The sequence below is a fragment of the Artemia franciscana genome, chromosome 10 (genome assembly GCF_032884065.1).
Source record: "Artemia franciscana chromosome 10, ASM3288406v1, whole genome shotgun sequence".
Taxonomy (NCBI): domain Eukaryota; kingdom Metazoa; phylum Arthropoda; class Branchiopoda; order Anostraca; family Artemiidae; genus Artemia; species Artemia franciscana.
Window position 1 is genome coordinate 8,764,480 of NC_088872.1, and position 16,793 is coordinate 8,781,272.

Below are 16,793 nucleotides of genomic sequence, written 5' to 3' on the forward strand. Positions count from 1 at the left end.
ACAATTAGGCGCAGCTTATCCTTAGTAATTCTCCTTGTAATCATTTATACAATGTGCTTTTTTTATGTACGTTTATTAACCGGCAGTTTGGTTTCTGCACGCTACTTATTCTCATGACTCTGTTTAAATTGGTTACAATTAACCAATACTTCACTGAATTGCTTAAGAATAATCCGAATGGTTAGTCCCTTGGTCTAATTTATGGATTCTCGCGCGCTCCGATTACAGCTGCATCTAGTCTTTGAAGGGACTTTTTGACTTCGGAACACAAATATGTAAAGTATTTGAAGGGACTGCAGCCAGTAAGTATATATTATAAAAACAAGTCTCTGATTGTTGAATAGAATATTTTTTGCTCTATTTGATAGCCCATAACATCAGTGTCAGGTGTAGCAATCAAGAATGCAAACCCGAAACAGATTTTATAGTTATTTTCAATGATAAAAAAATTATTGTCGGCTTTAATATTTGATTAGATCAAAATATTCATCAGATTTGTTTTATACCTGTTGAAGTAAAAACCGCTGAAATCACTAATTCAGGACCGTCAGGCAAACTCCAAGTGTTTAACATGGGAGGTATAGGAAAATTCCTTGAGAGTCTGTCCTGCCTTAAATTATTTTTGGTGATGGTAGTGGGGGTGGGGCAATAATAACAAAAAATTGTTTGTTTGTTTGTTAACTTGAAAAAATTGAACTTGAATAATTTAAATAAGTGTTGCCCGGAAATTCAAAAAATTTCGAATTTAGGAAAAGGGGATTAGACCTTGAGGTGTTCTTCTTGTGAACGTCTCTAGACTGGGCATGGACGTAAAAATCGATCAAGCTTTTGGAGGCACAAGAAGTGGGGCTGTAGACATGGATCCATATATACTTACCATAAATTGTGAACATTGTCTCGAGTGCTACTTTTTTATTATTTTTGCTGATAGCTTCATTAGTTTTTCTCTGCAACATTTTGTCTACTGCAGATTTGTTTTTAATTTTTGTAAGGTTTTCTGATAACTGTTTAGCCGTAACTTGTAAGTAATATTCCAATATGAAATATAAGCTTAGGTTGAAGGCTTCGGTTGAGTCACGAGTTGAAAAACAGATGTAAGAGTGGAAGCATAAGCTCATTCACATTTTCCATACTCAGTAAAAAACCCTTGGATGTAATTTCGGTGCTTACATATTATAGCGACCACACTCAAGAAGTGAATTTAGGTTTATCCTAATGAAATATACCAAAATAATATGAAAATATAATACATTAGTTACAAAATTATGAAAACTACAACAGAGAATTTTGGAAAGCAGACCGCCCAGAACGTATTATATTAAATACCTAACCAATCCTATATATTGAATATTTGATTAAAATATACTTGCGTTGTTGTTTTTCTCCCTAAAACTAAGCTAATTAAAACCGAATGCAGACAGACAAACCAATTTTTCTCATATCAAGAACTTGAGTATGGTCGCTATAACACGTAAGTACCGCAACTTTTTTCATCATTTGTGCTATTGAGTTTAATTGTTTTTTTCCTAGTACGCTAGAAAAGGCGTTCTGACGTTAGACTTCTCTTTTTTCTGGAGGCTTCTCCGTAGATAATTCTACGTTTACGGTTGATAAATAAAATAGAAGTTCATAATGCCTATTCTGAAATGCCTGTGATTTTAGTTACCTTCTCTTTGAAGGTTATTTGGAATGTTTTTGAAAATAACCGTAAACTAAAGAGAGGCTAAAAGAGTCAATTCTCCACGAGATGTGTCAGGAAGTCCAGCTTTCTTCATAAATTCTTGTAATCCCCCCCCCTGAAATCATTTTTTGTGCCCCTGTGTCATTTCAGTTTTCGACATACCGAAACATACTACCTGCTGATAACTCACTGCAGCACGAATCTGCTTGAGGTCAACATAGCTGTACACGCTCCTCTTCCACCTCAGCTCATTCAGAGCTTACCTCTTTTACCCCTCCCACAAAATTCCAATTTTTTCATTCAAATGAATATCGTAAGATTTTGAGAAGTCTTTATTTTGATTATTATTATTTTAGAAGCCATTATTTAGACAAGTCCATTATTTAGATTTGAATTGAAGGAATGTCATGGATATTAGCCATTAAAAAACTCTTATGATTAAAAGGTGATATATAGTCTCTTTATTATTCTCGTGTTTCTTATTTGTCTTTCGCAACAATGGCATAGCAACACCCTTGGTCAAAAATTCCTTTCGCAATAACGGGTTAATAGTGGGTTTTGAAAAGTAAGATTTTTTTTTCTTTTCTACAACTTTGTATATAAAACCGTTTATCGCTTTTCTAAGAGGGTGGATAAAATTTATTTCCTCTAGATAAAGTACATTAACACTTCTCATCAAGGAATTCAGGTACAGCCGGAGGTTATGCACCCTCCATGGTTGGACCTCTTTTTAATACACCAAATACATCGAAAAACACCTTCCCCCGTAGATCTATGTTAGGTCTATTCATACCTGGATAGACCTCAGAATATGGAAGCGACCTCAGAAGCTCGCGTGCTCTTTTTGTTGACCAGGTTCTGTCGGGTTTTCGGTCTGGGTATGCTAAACTTGCAGCTCTGAAGTTTAAATTTAATAAGCATATTCTTGCTAGGTTGTATCGTGCCGTCGCTCTTCCCTTTGCTCACTACATCTCACCCGTTTGGCATTGGCTATCGAATTCGGATATGTTGCGAATCCGTTCAGGCTTTTGCAAATATTTAAAGTTTCTGCTTGGTCTGCCACTTTACCTCCGTAACACTGGTCTGCTAGAAAAGTATCATATACCTGATCCTGTTGAGTTCATGCCGAATTTTGAAAAACAAGCTCTCGTGAAACACAGGGCACTATTATTTGATTTCCCAGCGACTTTTTTGCTTGATAGTTGAAGTGTGATTTGTTTGTATTTAGTGATTATTATGTTCGGTTGATTTGTTTTCGTCTTTAATTTCTCTTTTCTTTTGTTTTGCTCCGCTTCTTCATGCTTCTTTTTTATAAGCGGGTTTGTAATAAATTATTATTATTATTATTATACCTGAAAACCACGATTTTCGAAGATTCTGTCTCAAAAATTGGTCGTATCAAAATTTTAAAAATCTGAAGCAAGAAAATAAACGGGAAAACTTATTAGTTAATTGTGACAACGCCTTTCGTCTGTAAATATTACACATTAAAAATATTTTGATTCCCAAGACAGCTACACTTCCTTAAACTGTGTGGTGCCATCTGTCTACAGCTTATTTCTGCTGATGTTTCACCCAATTTTTTTTTAAATCGTTGGCCTCCAAAATCTGAAAATTACCGAAATCTCCGAAAATTACCGAAAATTACCGAATCTGAATAGCTGCATGTAGCAGACTTTTTGATTAAAATTAGAGTTCCTGATTTTTTTTTTACATTTTTTAAAGGTATATAGTTGTTGTATTATAAAGTTAATCATGTAGTTTATAGTGTTGAAGTTTCCACTTGTCTCAACTCAAACAATCAAAGTTCGCTTACCCTGTCCTTGGTACTTCGATTTCCAAAACAATTCTAGTCAGTAAATACTCAACCGAATTATTTTAGATTTAGAGGAATTTAAATTTTATAGAACCAAATTCGGCTACAACACTGACCTAATTCTGTTTTTACGTGGTATTGTTATCCTGTAAAAAGTACGAGGTCATATGAGGATGATTTGTTATTATAATATCGAAGTAAACAAAAAATCTAGTGGCATTGACCCCTTATCAACTAGAACAAATAAACGGCTGATGATGTATTATTCATATAGTTATTGTTATAATAAAATAACTTGGAAAAATACTTAATTTACTTGACAGAATGGGATAGAATATTAGACACAAAAGCGGTGAAATGGTGCTTTCTCAAAAGATGAACTTGACCTACAGCTCCAGCCAGCCTGTAAACAACATTAAGGATTTGGTAACTCTAGTCCTTCACATGGATAGACATGCTACTAGAGCGCCTTATAGATTCAGAACAATATACAGATGTTTTTCTGAGATGATCCTCCCACAAACCGCGAATCTGTCCCTCGGGTGAGACTGGTCGGAGGGTTACAGGATCTATTCATTTGGGTTTGCGTTGATTCGCTGGATATTATATATAGGAAGCACCTATACCCTAAGTTTTTATGCAACTATGAAAAATCTATCGTTCTGTTTTCAGATCTAGAATCTCTTTTCATTTCAAACAACCTTTTGACTTGAAACTTTAGCGACTAAGTTACACTTGATTGATAATTCACTATAAATAGCAAGAACATATATGAATGTCCTAGGTGGGAGCAGGGTCGCCATTCCACTCGAATCAATTTTAACATATATATATATATATATATATATATATATATATATATATATATATATATATATATATATATATATATATATATATATATATATATATATATATATATATATATACCTTTCAACAAAGAACTTCAAACTCGCTGCTGTGACCTTTGGAAGTTCTGAAGACCTCTGGTTTTGATAATAAAACCTGTTCTTCCCCTCTTTTGCTTTCTTATTTACTCTCCCCTTTAAACTAAAATAATTACACACTCTAAAATCTTAAATATATTTGGAAAATATGGATTGTACTTCGAAATTGATTCAGATTATTTTTTTTACTGTCAAGGTACTATTTAAATGAAAATTCTATGAATACTACGAGTGTAATGTATATAAGACAGCCAACGCTTGAGAGTTTCAAATATAAATTTTCTGTCCAAAGGATTTCCAAAAAACTGATCTGGATTCCCAAATTCTGCAAAGCTATCATTTTATTCTTTTCAGTTACCCACTCTCTCTTGACCAGCTGTATGTGTAACTGGCGTAATTTGGAAATGTTTCGAAAAGCTATGACCTTCGTCTGGCGAAAAATGCCTATTTTAAAGTTCCTTCCCACCTCAAAAAATGGAACCCGGTTCTATTCTTAGGCTTATTACCTTTATATTCTAAAATTTGGGTTCCTTAGAGCTGCAAAGCACAACGACCTACAGGGTTTTTTTCTTCGTAGCTCTATTTTTTATTGCTATTGTTTTGTTTACGTCATGAAACGTTAGAAGCAAAAAACACACAGATAGTATACGTAGTACCCACTAAACAAACATTTTTACTAATATAAATTCATAAACAAATTGTATTTTTAGGGAATATGTTTTTCACTATTGCATTACACTTCAATCCACAATAAAACTTTTTTATTATGCTTATTTATAGTATTTATTTACACTTAATTATAATTGCGTAGTGTATACTATAATGACGAACAATTACAAAATATTGCCCAAAAAGTTTTATTTTTAAAACAAATTAAACACAAACCTGATTGAATTACGCAGCTTCCAACTTCAAACTAACAAGAAGATACAAAGAAAAGTTTGGAAAATTTAAAAAGACAATTTTTTAAAACTATCTACAAGACAATGTCGTTAGAATTCGTTTAAAGATGAAATTAATTATAATTACTTAATAAAAAATATTTTAGGTACCAAAAAAATCATGTTCAAGGAATTCTATTTTCTTATAATCCTGGGAAGAACACATATTTTCAGTGTAGAAAACTGTCTATCAAGCTTAGTGGTTAAACACTCGGATTTTTTTTTTATTGAGATCTGTTAACGAGAAAAATTGTCTATATAAGATTATAATTAATTTCCCACTGATATCAATACAATACGGTTTAAAAATTATAAGAAGTTCCCCGGGAATGTTCTTAGTGAGAGTGAAAGATTTTGCTTACTGAGTGAGAAGTGAGTAAGATTGTTTTGTGAGTGGCCAGAATGAAAAAAAAAAATTTTCTTAGAAGGATTTTCTCTTTCAAACTAAGAAGAAAAGATCATATATAGGGATCAAAAAAGCAAGGTTATACTATGCTTAAAAACCGTCTGCAAGATAATATTATTTAAACCATCTTAAGTTGTAATTGATTTAATTATTGGAATTGTTTATAAAAAGGATAATAAAAAGATCATTTTAAATTAAGAAAACATTGTTTTCTAAATCTTGTTATCTTATAATTCTAGGAAGAACATATATTCTTAGCGTTAGAAAACTGTTTACCAAGCGTACTGGACAAGAAAGATCAATGGGGCAGACCCATCATTGTTGTCTATGCGAACCACTGGAGCCCTGAAACACTTCCCTTTGAAATTTTTCACCGAGCTTTTACGTTAACCTTGGATATGCTTTTGATGGAGAAGAAAAATCAAGAATCGGGAGTAGTGGTTGTCACTGATTGGACAGATTTCACGTTCAAGCAAGTTGGATACTTTTTATTTTTTTGAATGTGTAGATCATGAACATATCCGAAGAAAACCCTAAAAATATTGAAAACTGCTTTAAAACAATAATAAATTATGCTTCGTAATAGCTCTACTCTTTATTTTCATCGCTTGAGTAGCGTTCCCCATTGTAAGATGTTAGCGTTTGATGTTTGCTTTTGCAAAATATAAAGAACATTTATTTATCCATTAGCAGGGGGGAGTGGGCTGCATATTTATCCATTTGGGGGGAGTGGGCCGTGTAAAGTAAAGCCAAGCTTCTTTAGGAATGATATAATTAAGTCTTTATGTTTGTTTTAAACTAGCTTCCTTAATTCTTTGGGGTTTCCTTCAAACCTGTCCCTGATCTTGGATCTTTACCTATTTGTCTGATGCTAATTATAATGTTAATTTTTTATCAAGTGGTAGTTAATGACAGTTACCAGTTAATAAAGACAGTTAATATTATGTTAATTTAATGTCAGTTAATAACAGTAGAGCTGGTTAATCAAAAGGTAATAACAGTCATACAGTTAATGGTAGCGTGGAATTTTTTACATTTTCCCAGAAGAAAGATCAGGGGTTTGTTTTTTTCTCCAGGGATGATTGTATCGAACCAGTGGTCTTAGTAGATCGGGAGGAGCTCATTCGAACGGAAATTGGAAATCTACTGTCCTTTATAAATGATCAAGAATATTGGTGGGAAACTAGCTCAAATCACAAGCCTGTATTTTCCCAGAGCCATCCGATAAAGATTTTAGACGGCCATTCTGTTCAGCATAGTTGAAAGGTCTTATAAATATGCCCTGGGGATGACATGATCCCCACAACATCTGGGGAAAGGGCTGTAAATTATGAAATTTGCCTATTGTTTACCTATGGTATTTTTTATTGGAATATATACAGACATTATTGGAGGGATGGAGGGATGTTCCGCGTGGAGAATTTACGAGGGGGGGGGGGGAACTCTCAAGGAAAAATTGTACATGGGGAAATTTACCAGAATTCTTATTCAAAATTCTTTTGTATTTGTCTTAGTTTCTTTTCTGCACTAAATTTTACATGTGGAGATGTTTTAGGGAAATTGTCAGAGGAAATCTTCAGCGGGGTTGAAATTGGCTGGGGTATTTTTTCTTGGGGAGGCGGAGGGGAGGAATTTCCCGCCGCAGAAATTTTCCATGGATAAACTTTCTTTTTGGGCGGGGGGATTTATAGGAAAAAGTTTCCCTTGAAAATTAAATAAAACGACCAGAAATTAAATTAAAAAACTTAGGTTAAAAAATTTAGAAATAAAATAAAAAACTCTTTCTTAAATGAAAGTACACTACGGAGAATCTCCAAGGTGGAAGTGTTCGCAAGAATTTTCCAAAGGTCACTTTCTTAGGAAATTTTTTTTTATCGAAGATGGAATTGTCCGGGGGAATATTCCAGTGGATATTTTTCGTGGGACGATTTTGATGGAAAGGGGAAGGAAATTTCCCGGCATTATTTGAAATAACTATCATGAATTAAATAAAAAGTATTTTTTCTACTTAAAGTAAGGAACAACATTAAAACTTAAAACGAGGAGAAATTATTTTGTAGCCTATATGAGGGAGGCTGACCAGAAATTCTGGTCAGCCATAAAATATCTGTATCTATGAATGAAGTATTTGTAACTTGCGAAGGGGTGATCAGATCTTAACAAAATTTAATGTTTAGAGGGACCTCGTGTCTCAGAGCTCTTATTTTAAATCCCGACCGTATCCGGCGATATTTGGGGGAGTTGGAGGGGGAAACGGGAAATCTTGGAAAACGCTTAGAGTGGAGAGATCGGTATGAAACTTGATGGGAAGAATAAGCACAAGTCCTAGATACGTGATTGGCATAACCGGACTGAATCCGCTCTCTTTGGGGGATTTGGTGGGGTGTTAATTCGGAAAAATTAGCAAAATTGAGGTATTTTTAACTTAAGAAAGGGTGACTGGATCTTAGTAAAATTTGATATTTAGAAGGAACTCATGTTTCAGAGCCCTTATTTTGAATCCCACCAGATCTGGTGACATTGGGGGTGTTGGAGGGGTAAACTGGAAATCTTGGAAGACACTTAAAGTGAAGAGATCGGGGTGAAACGTGGTGGATAGAATAAAAAATGTCGTAGATACGTGATCGACGTAACCTGACTGGATCCGTTCTCTTTGGGGAGTTATGGGAGTCCAGTGCTTTGGCGAGTTCGGTGCTTCTGGACGTGCTAGGACGATGAGAATTGCTAGGCGTGTCTGGGACCTGCACAAATTGACTTTTTAGAGTCGTTTTCCCCGATTAGACCATCTGGGGGGCTGAAGGGAGATGAAAAATTAGAAAAAATGAGGTATTTTAACTTACGAGTGGGTGATCGGATCTTAATGAATTTTGAATATAGAAGGATCTCGTGTCTCAGAGCTCTTACTTTAAATCCCAACTGCCATTAAGCCTCTGATTTTCCTTTTTAAATCAATCTATTGATTCTTAGAATTTTGCTAGAGATCATGCCATATGAGCTTTTGGCTCTTCCGACCTCGTAACAAGTGCTATATGAGTTCTTAGCTCTTTTTGTCATTCGATTATGTAAAAAAACGGCATATATATATATATATATATATATATATATATATATATATATATATATATATTTATAAACATACATGTATATATATATATACATGTATATATATATACATGTATATATATATATATATATATATATATATATATATATATATATATATATATATATATATATATATATATATATATATATATATATATATATATATATATATATATATATATATATATATATATAGTTGTGTCCGTGTGTCCCGGTCGTCATTTGTGTCCCGGTGTCCTGGTCTGTATATACATTCGTTTTTGAATTGTTATATGATGAAATAAATTTTTGTGTTTTTCCTTTTTTTCTTTTTAGTTTTTTTTTTGGTTTTTAATTTTTTTTTGTTTTTTTAGTTTTTTTTCTTTTCAGTTTTTTTTGTAGTTTTTACCTTTTAGTTTTTTTTATTTTAATTTTTTTAGTTTTGTTTTTCTTCTTTTATTTTTCAGTTTTTTCCTTTTCTTTTTTTTTTTAGTTTTTAGCTTTTTTAGTTTTTTTTATTATTTTTTAGTTTTTTTTTAGTTTTTTTGCAGTTTTTACCTTTTTTTTAGTTTTTTTTTTACTTATGTCCTGGTCGTCATTTATACTCCCTTTGTCCCGGTCGTCTTTTGTGTCCCGGTGCTTTGTTGATGGTGATTGCTAATCGAACATTCCTTTTGTCCCAGTCGCTTTCTCTTTGAGTGTCCCGGTCGTCAGTTATATTCCCTATGTCCCGGTCGTCATTTGTGTCCCGATGTCCCGGTCTGTAATTTCGTCAGTTGAAAACATGACGTCAGTCGACACACAAACATGACGTCACTCGACACACACACACAGACAACTTATTTTTATATATATATATATATATATATATATATATATATATATATATATATATATATATATATATATACATATATATATTTATATATATGAACCCTTATTGTGCAATTATCATCCATATAAATTTTCTTCCGGAATTATCTGCAAAAATGAGTTCCTTAAGTTGTATAATTTATAGGTTATAAATTTTGCCGGAATCGGTTTGTGGAGAGGAGGGGGATGCTTTCACATAAATTAGCCTAGTTTATTCAATATTTGTGATGTTATCGGAAAACAACAAGGAAAGTTGGTACGATTGCACAAATAACTGTTCTAAGGATCAAATTTTTGGTTATTGTTGCTTTTTATAGTTCTCAAAGTGGAGTGAAGCTATTGAAATTTACGAATCTCCCAGTTTTCTGAAGTATCTGCTCAAACCTTTCGAAATACGAGAGTCCTCCTAAAGAGAGTGTTCCTAAAGAGGTCTAGTTCCAAAAGCTGCTTCCCTTCTTCCTTGCGTGTGTTTCTTTGAATATTCATAGGTAAAGCAATTAGTTAGCTTTAATCTGTTAAACAAGCGTTGTTGACCCAGACAGTAGAGTTCAAGCATGGCTTGCTCAGACTAGACTCTTTTGAGGGTTTCTGAATGTTTTCAAGATCGGTATAAGGTTGTGTTCTTTCTGTAAACTTTAAGTATTGTTCACCCGGGAGAACTGGTTTATGTGGTATGGGCTACCCCCTACTAACTTAGTAATTATTTAATTGCTAAACTAGTGGAATGAAATAAAAATTGGCGACGCTGTGAATCTTGCTTTAAGAAAGTTTACTAAGTCGAAAATTTGGATCTTTATTTTGTTTAATAAAGAAAGTGTTTTCTTTTCAAGTTTTTAAGGGCTATTTTAAGTAGTATAAGGGTAAAAAAATGAGGACGAAGAGGTTCAAACTGGGCTGCCTTGATAGGGCTCTCGCCAGTAGAGACACCAATTGTTATTGAAAAGAAAAAAAATGCAAAAGAACAGTTAATCATTCTGAAAATGGGAGTTATAGAGAAAATATGAAATACCTTTGGAGCAAGAAGGAGGGGCGAAGACTCCGATCTAATTTGCAGGCTTGACAAAAAATCTTAGCCCCAGAAGGAGGTATGCCCTCTGAAGCATTTAATAGTATTATTGAAACGCCCTGAATTTGGTCTACTATCATTCCTGGATTAATTTTACTCTGATTAACCCAGACATTTCATCCTGAAGAAACAAAACTTGTTTAATTTATCAACTTGAAAAATTGATAACCTATTTGATATTCATATACAAACATAGAGAAAAAGTGAATTGCAAAAGCTAACTTTTCAAAACCAACTATCAACCTGTTATTGCGAAAGGAATGTCAACCAAAGGGTGGTGTTGCACCACTGTTACGAAAGCTGAACGGATAAAAGTGAACCGTAAAATATCTATGCACTTTCCCTACAACAATTTACGGCCTAATATATATTTTCAGCAAATTCTTTTAGGCTAAATCGATGGTATTTTAGTAAAACAATAACAATAATAGTTAATTAACAATATATAACAATAATAGTTAATTAACAAAACAATAATAGTGGTGCTGTTGTTGCACCACTGTTACGAAAGCTGAACGGATAAAAGTGAACCGTAAAATATCTATGCACTATGCACTACAACAATTTACGGCCTAATATATATTTTCAGCAAATTCTTTTAGGTTAAATCGATGGTATTTTAGTAAAACAATAATAGCCTGTGTAAACAAAATATGGTAGATGACATTCGGTCCCCCCCCCCTTCCGTGAGTGATTTAAAAGTTTTAAACCAAAGTAGCAACGCGTAACAAAAATGGCTAAATGAACTAATAGCACAATTTATTAGTAAAATTCATAATTGTATATAGGCGTTTCTCTTAAATTGTATTCTCTGAAATAGGCGTTGAAAATAATCTGCGATTATCTGCCCCAGATATCTGCTATTTTGGTTGTTGGGCTAATCCTCTTCGTTTTTTCATTTTTATATATAACGAACCCCTTTTAGTCAACGTTGTTATGGTATTTATAAAAAAAAGAACTGTCAAATTTGAAAAGAAAATCTTATTATAAAATACTGCTGCTACTACTGCTGCTAGTAATTCGATGCAGCATCAAACCACCTGAGTCCAGCAAAGCTGCGTGTGCTCCTGAGCAGCCCCATTTCTTTACAGCTTCACCCTATTCCATTCCGATGAATTTCTTTTCCTTCTAATTTCCTTTTAATCCTTCCTTATGACCTCTTCCCAGACCATTGTTGGAACAAATGCTTTTCTTCTGGCCCCGGATGGATGGCCAAAAAGAACAAGCTTCGGGAATTTGTCATCTTTCAGCTGTAAAACTTGCCCTATCCATTTAAACTTTTCATTATAGCCGTAGAATGTGGATCGAATAGCCGATTATAGCCATGGAATGTGGATCGAATAGCCGATTATAGCCGTAGAATGTGGATTGAATAGCCGATTATAGTCGTAGAATGTGGATCGAATAGCCGATTATAGCCGTAGAATGTGGACCGAATGGCCGATTATAGCCGTAAAATGTGGATCGAGTAGCCGATTATAGCCGTAAAATCAGGATCGAATAGCCGATTATAGCCTTAGAATGTGAATCGAATAGCCGATTTTAGCCGTAGAATGTGGATCAAATAGCTAACTTAGATAACTTCGAAAACCGCATTGCCTTTCCATGACGAAAGTATAACAGTTCAAAATAGGGATGAAACCTTTTAATCGTGAATGAACAGATTTTTTAATTTTTTTTTTTAGATTTTTTCATTGTCTGCTGTTCATCATTTTACTGCTGATGATGAACACTGTATATGTGTTCGAAATATCCAGTTAACAATTTTATATCTGTTCACTGTTGATTTAAAAGGTTTCATCCCTGTTTTGAACTGTTATGCTTTGGATCGAATAGCTAATTATAGCCGCAGAATGTTGATCGAATAGCCGATTATAGCCGTAGATCGAATTACATTATTCGCAAAGCTTGTTCTGTTACGGAAGGTCAGTCAAATAAATGCTGCAAACTATCCTTCATAGTTCATCTGGCATAGTTCATCATAGTTCGGCAATTCATCTGGAAATCATTTAACAAATCTCCCTCTGGCTCTCGCAGCGTCCAAGTTTCAGAACCATACTTGACCACTGTCATTATCGTAGCTTCCAATATTCTAAGTCTTGGTTCTTAGACTTATCTTCCTATTGATTCAAACTCTTTTTAACTGTGGGCCTTGCTCTATTCTTGTAAAAAAAAATATTTTATTGAGGAATTATTGTTTATCAATGCTATTTAATTTATTGCTAAACTATTAGTAACTAAATTTTGTTTAAACACCTTAATAATATTATTTGAATATATTAATGTGTTATGAACAGTTGTTTAAATTATTATAGAATTTTACTCAGGAATTATTAAAGAAATTCTTATTTAGAAAAATTATTATTTTTATCGTCAATTTATTATATTATTGTCTTTTTTTAATCATGTTTCTGCCTAATGGAAAAACCTAGACTTCTATAGGCTACAAATAAAACGATCTCGCACCACCTCCATGAATGTCTCATTGGATCGTCTTGTAGGTCTATGGATACATGGTAGATGAAATGGGTCTAGAGTCATGATTCTCAATGTGGGGTATAGGCCCCAGGAGTGGGCTCGCCAATATTTGGTGGGTCATGTGCAGGCGTGCACCCTCTGGCTGACCTTAGAACTCTTGAGCCTTAATGTTGAAAAAACAAAATTTTCATATGAATGATGTCACATTCAAATTCATTTAAAGAGCATAAAAGAGGCATGGTTGTATTGCAATGACATCATGCATTGTATAAAACGTGTTGTATACAGACAAAAACTTAGTATAAGCAGTATATCATAGTAAAAAATCAGTATAAAATATACTTAGAGGACGACTCTAAAAAAAGATACCAAGTTAATGGCTATTTCAGCTTCCTTCATGTGAATACGCATAGAATTTTAGTAACAAAATAGAAATTTCACGAGTGGGCATAACAATTTTAGAAATGCCTAAATGGGGCATGGCCCAAAATCTGTTGGGTACCACTAGTCTAGAGGATCACAACCGAATACCGACTTAGCCAATCATGTTCATCTGCCGTTGGAAAATCTAAAACACCTTGAGTAAATCAATGTTATTTTTTTTTCAAAACTTGGGTTTAGTAGTATTAAGTCTTTGACCAAGCCCCGCCTCCCAGAAAATAATCCAAACTGTGGGCGAGCAAAGGCGTGCAGATTCATTCATAACTTTAGGTAGTGATAAGAAGGTTCTTTTGTTCCTACTCCGGCCTCGTATGCGTGTTATAAAAAAGTTCGGTTCAGGTTGAATACCATGTCTTTTTTTACACTATTAATTTTTACCAAAGTTTGTTTGGAGAAGAAAATCTCCAGGGTTCACTGCTTCATCCTTTACTGAGAAAGTTATGACCTGAATAACTGTAAATGACGCATACAAATTTCAATAAGTTTGGGAGAGCATTAAGTTTGATTCTTTGTCTGATTCTCATAAGTCTTATTCTCATAACTTAAGATTCTCATTAGTTAATATTACAGACAGTGTATGAAGATACCTGCTGCTGGTTTGAAGACATTGGTTCACCACTTTCACAAAGCATACCCAGTGAAATTCCATGCATGTCACTTCGTGAATCAGCCCTGGTACGTGAGTGGAATTTTGACTGTTTTGAGACAATTTACTACCGTAGAAGAAGCATCTAAGGTAATTATTTTGGGTGTTTTCCTTAAATAAGAGAAACTAATTCTAAGACATAGGTGAACACAGGTCTACCTGATGGAGGAGCGAGGATTTGGTTAGAACCAGGCCCGTATCTAGGAATGTTTTTCGGGAGGCTACAAAAAACGCATCAAATATTTGTTTATTTCCATTTCTGTTACGTTTTTACGTGTTGGACAAATATTTTAGGGAGGGTGGACGGGTTAAAACCCCATAACCCACCTTTATATGGCCTTGATCAGAGCGTTTCCAATTGGAAAACTGTGTCAAAACTTCAAAAAACGAGTATTTGAGATAACTTTTCTTCAACGTTTTTGGGGGGAAAGTCCCCGGAGTGAACTCTGGGGAAATCTGTCTTGGTGTTTTTCAAGGCAGGGGCTGCTGACATCTGACTTGTGGGATGTGTTTGCGCCGGTTTGAACATTAGTGTGGCCCGCCAGATTCAACGTAATTTTTCAAAATATAATGACCAAAGCAGCGAAAACTACCTGTCCTATTTTCAACTGATCTTGTTGTCTCCTCTTGAAATTTTATGAGATAAATTTTAGTTAACTAATAAGAATATCTAATGCTAGTGCACCATACTAGACATATTAGTTTTTCTTCAGTTTTATATATCTTGTCTAAAGGAGTAATTAACTTAAGTCAGATAGGTGCAAGCTTACTTCTGGTATATTCAAGCTACTGAGTCAAAGTTATTGATCTTTTGGTTGCCTGTAATATGCTTTTTTGTACCGATTAAAATTCTTGTTTCTGTTCAGTAGTAATTAAACGTAAAACTATAAAATTTTCGTGATAGTTTAAAAGTCAGACTTTGTTTAGCCTGATAAATTTTTGAAGTTTTATCCCTGAAATTTGTTTTTTTTATTGGAAAAAATAAGAAGGCTTTTAAATGGAACCTTTTCTGCTGAATTCAAATTAACTCTTAGATTTATAATAGCTTCCAAATTTTTGTCTTGTAATGAATTTTTTTTCAACACTGTAGATATTCCACTAATAAATAAAGAAGAAAACATTAGAGAAAAGCTTGAATATGGTAGAAAAGTCAGACTACTATGGGCTACAATGAGAGGGGGGATGGGAATTTCTCAACCCCTGAGAGAGAAAAAGCCGTTCCAGTTCATTGTCAGAATCATATATTTCCACACAGGTTTCGTTTCACATATTCCCAAACAGGTTTTGTTTCATATATTTTCAAACAGGTTTTGTTTCATTTATTTCCAAACAGGTTTTGTTTCACATATTTCCAAACAGGTTTTGTTTCATATATTTCCAAACCGGTTTTGTTTCATATATTTCCAAACAGGTTTTGTTTCACATATTTCCAAACAGGTTTTGTTTCATATATTTCCAAACCGGCTTTGTATCATATATTTCCAAAGAGGTTTTTGATACAAGGTTACAAACTAAATGAAAATTTTTTTGTTTTTATTTAATGTTATGACGTTATTTATTGGATCGTTATTACGTGATTTAACGCAATATATCGAATTTTTTTCCAGCTTTACTTGCATGGAAATAACTTAAGCACACTGCATGACCACATACCAAAAGAGTGCTTGCCTGCAGAACTTGGAGGAGAATGCGCCCCGCACAACCCCAGAGTCTGGGCTGAGACAATGAAAGGGTTTTTGGCTGATGATTCTAGTCAAGTGAATGATGAATCTGGCTCTCTATGGAACTGATTCTGCTTTCCACTTAACGTCGTCTTTCTCGAAAGCTAGTTCTGACAGGAGACGATTTTCGCTATTGCATACGAATTATCGGGCGATCGATGACAGATATTTTTTTTTTTTTTTTTTTTTTTTTTTTTTTTTTTTTTTTTTTTTTATGTCGGTGAGTATTTGACGTGTTTCTATTTTGAATCAAAGCTGAAAAGTTCTACTTTACAGGGTGGAAAAACTTGGTTTAAAATATATGAAAGCAGTAAAATTCCTGTTTAAAAATGAAATTGTACTAAAGATAAATGAACGATTCATTGTTATGCGGTGGTAAAAAAAAAAACAATGGAAAATGAATAGTCAACTATATTAGTCTTTTTTTGATAAGGTTTAAATAAGTATGTTATTGGGAGGGGGAGGGGAGAGGTTTTTAATAAAAATTCCGAAAATTTTGGTTTCATTCAGACATTTCAGTCGGAGTACACGTAATATTTGGAGTACCCATTTTCTTAACATAGTGATGTCGCCTGGTCGTTTTTTTCACAATATTTACCGTCTTCTTTCAAAACTTTGCTTATTATTGCTTATTTTCCTTATTATTGCTTATTTGCTTATTATTCCGTCCAATTCGATCTTTGTTATCTGCTC

The 16,793-nt window shown here is 33.7% G+C and overlaps 1 protein-coding gene across 3 annotated transcripts in view; it reads left to right on the plus strand.

The window, feature by feature from the left end:
* The window catches only part of LOC136031743 (clavesin-2-like), a 35,046-nt gene extending 18,761 nt beyond the window's left edge, over positions 1–16,285 (plus strand). Inside the window, exons 4-6 of one of the 3 annotated variants that reach the window (XM_065711463.1) lie at positions 6,031–6,267; positions 14,308–14,469; positions 15,987–16,284. In XM_065711463.1, coding sequence (XP_065567535.1) covers positions 6,031–6,267; positions 14,308–14,469; positions 15,987–16,169 — 582 coding nt within the window. In that variant the 3' untranslated portion in view covers positions 16,170–16,284. Of the gene's footprint in view, positions 1–6,030; positions 6,268–14,303; positions 14,470–15,986 lie in introns of all 3 variants that reach the window. The other 2 variants (XM_065711464.1, XM_065711462.1) reach the window with 2 other exon arrangements.
* Positions 16,286–16,793: the final 508 nt, after the last annotated feature.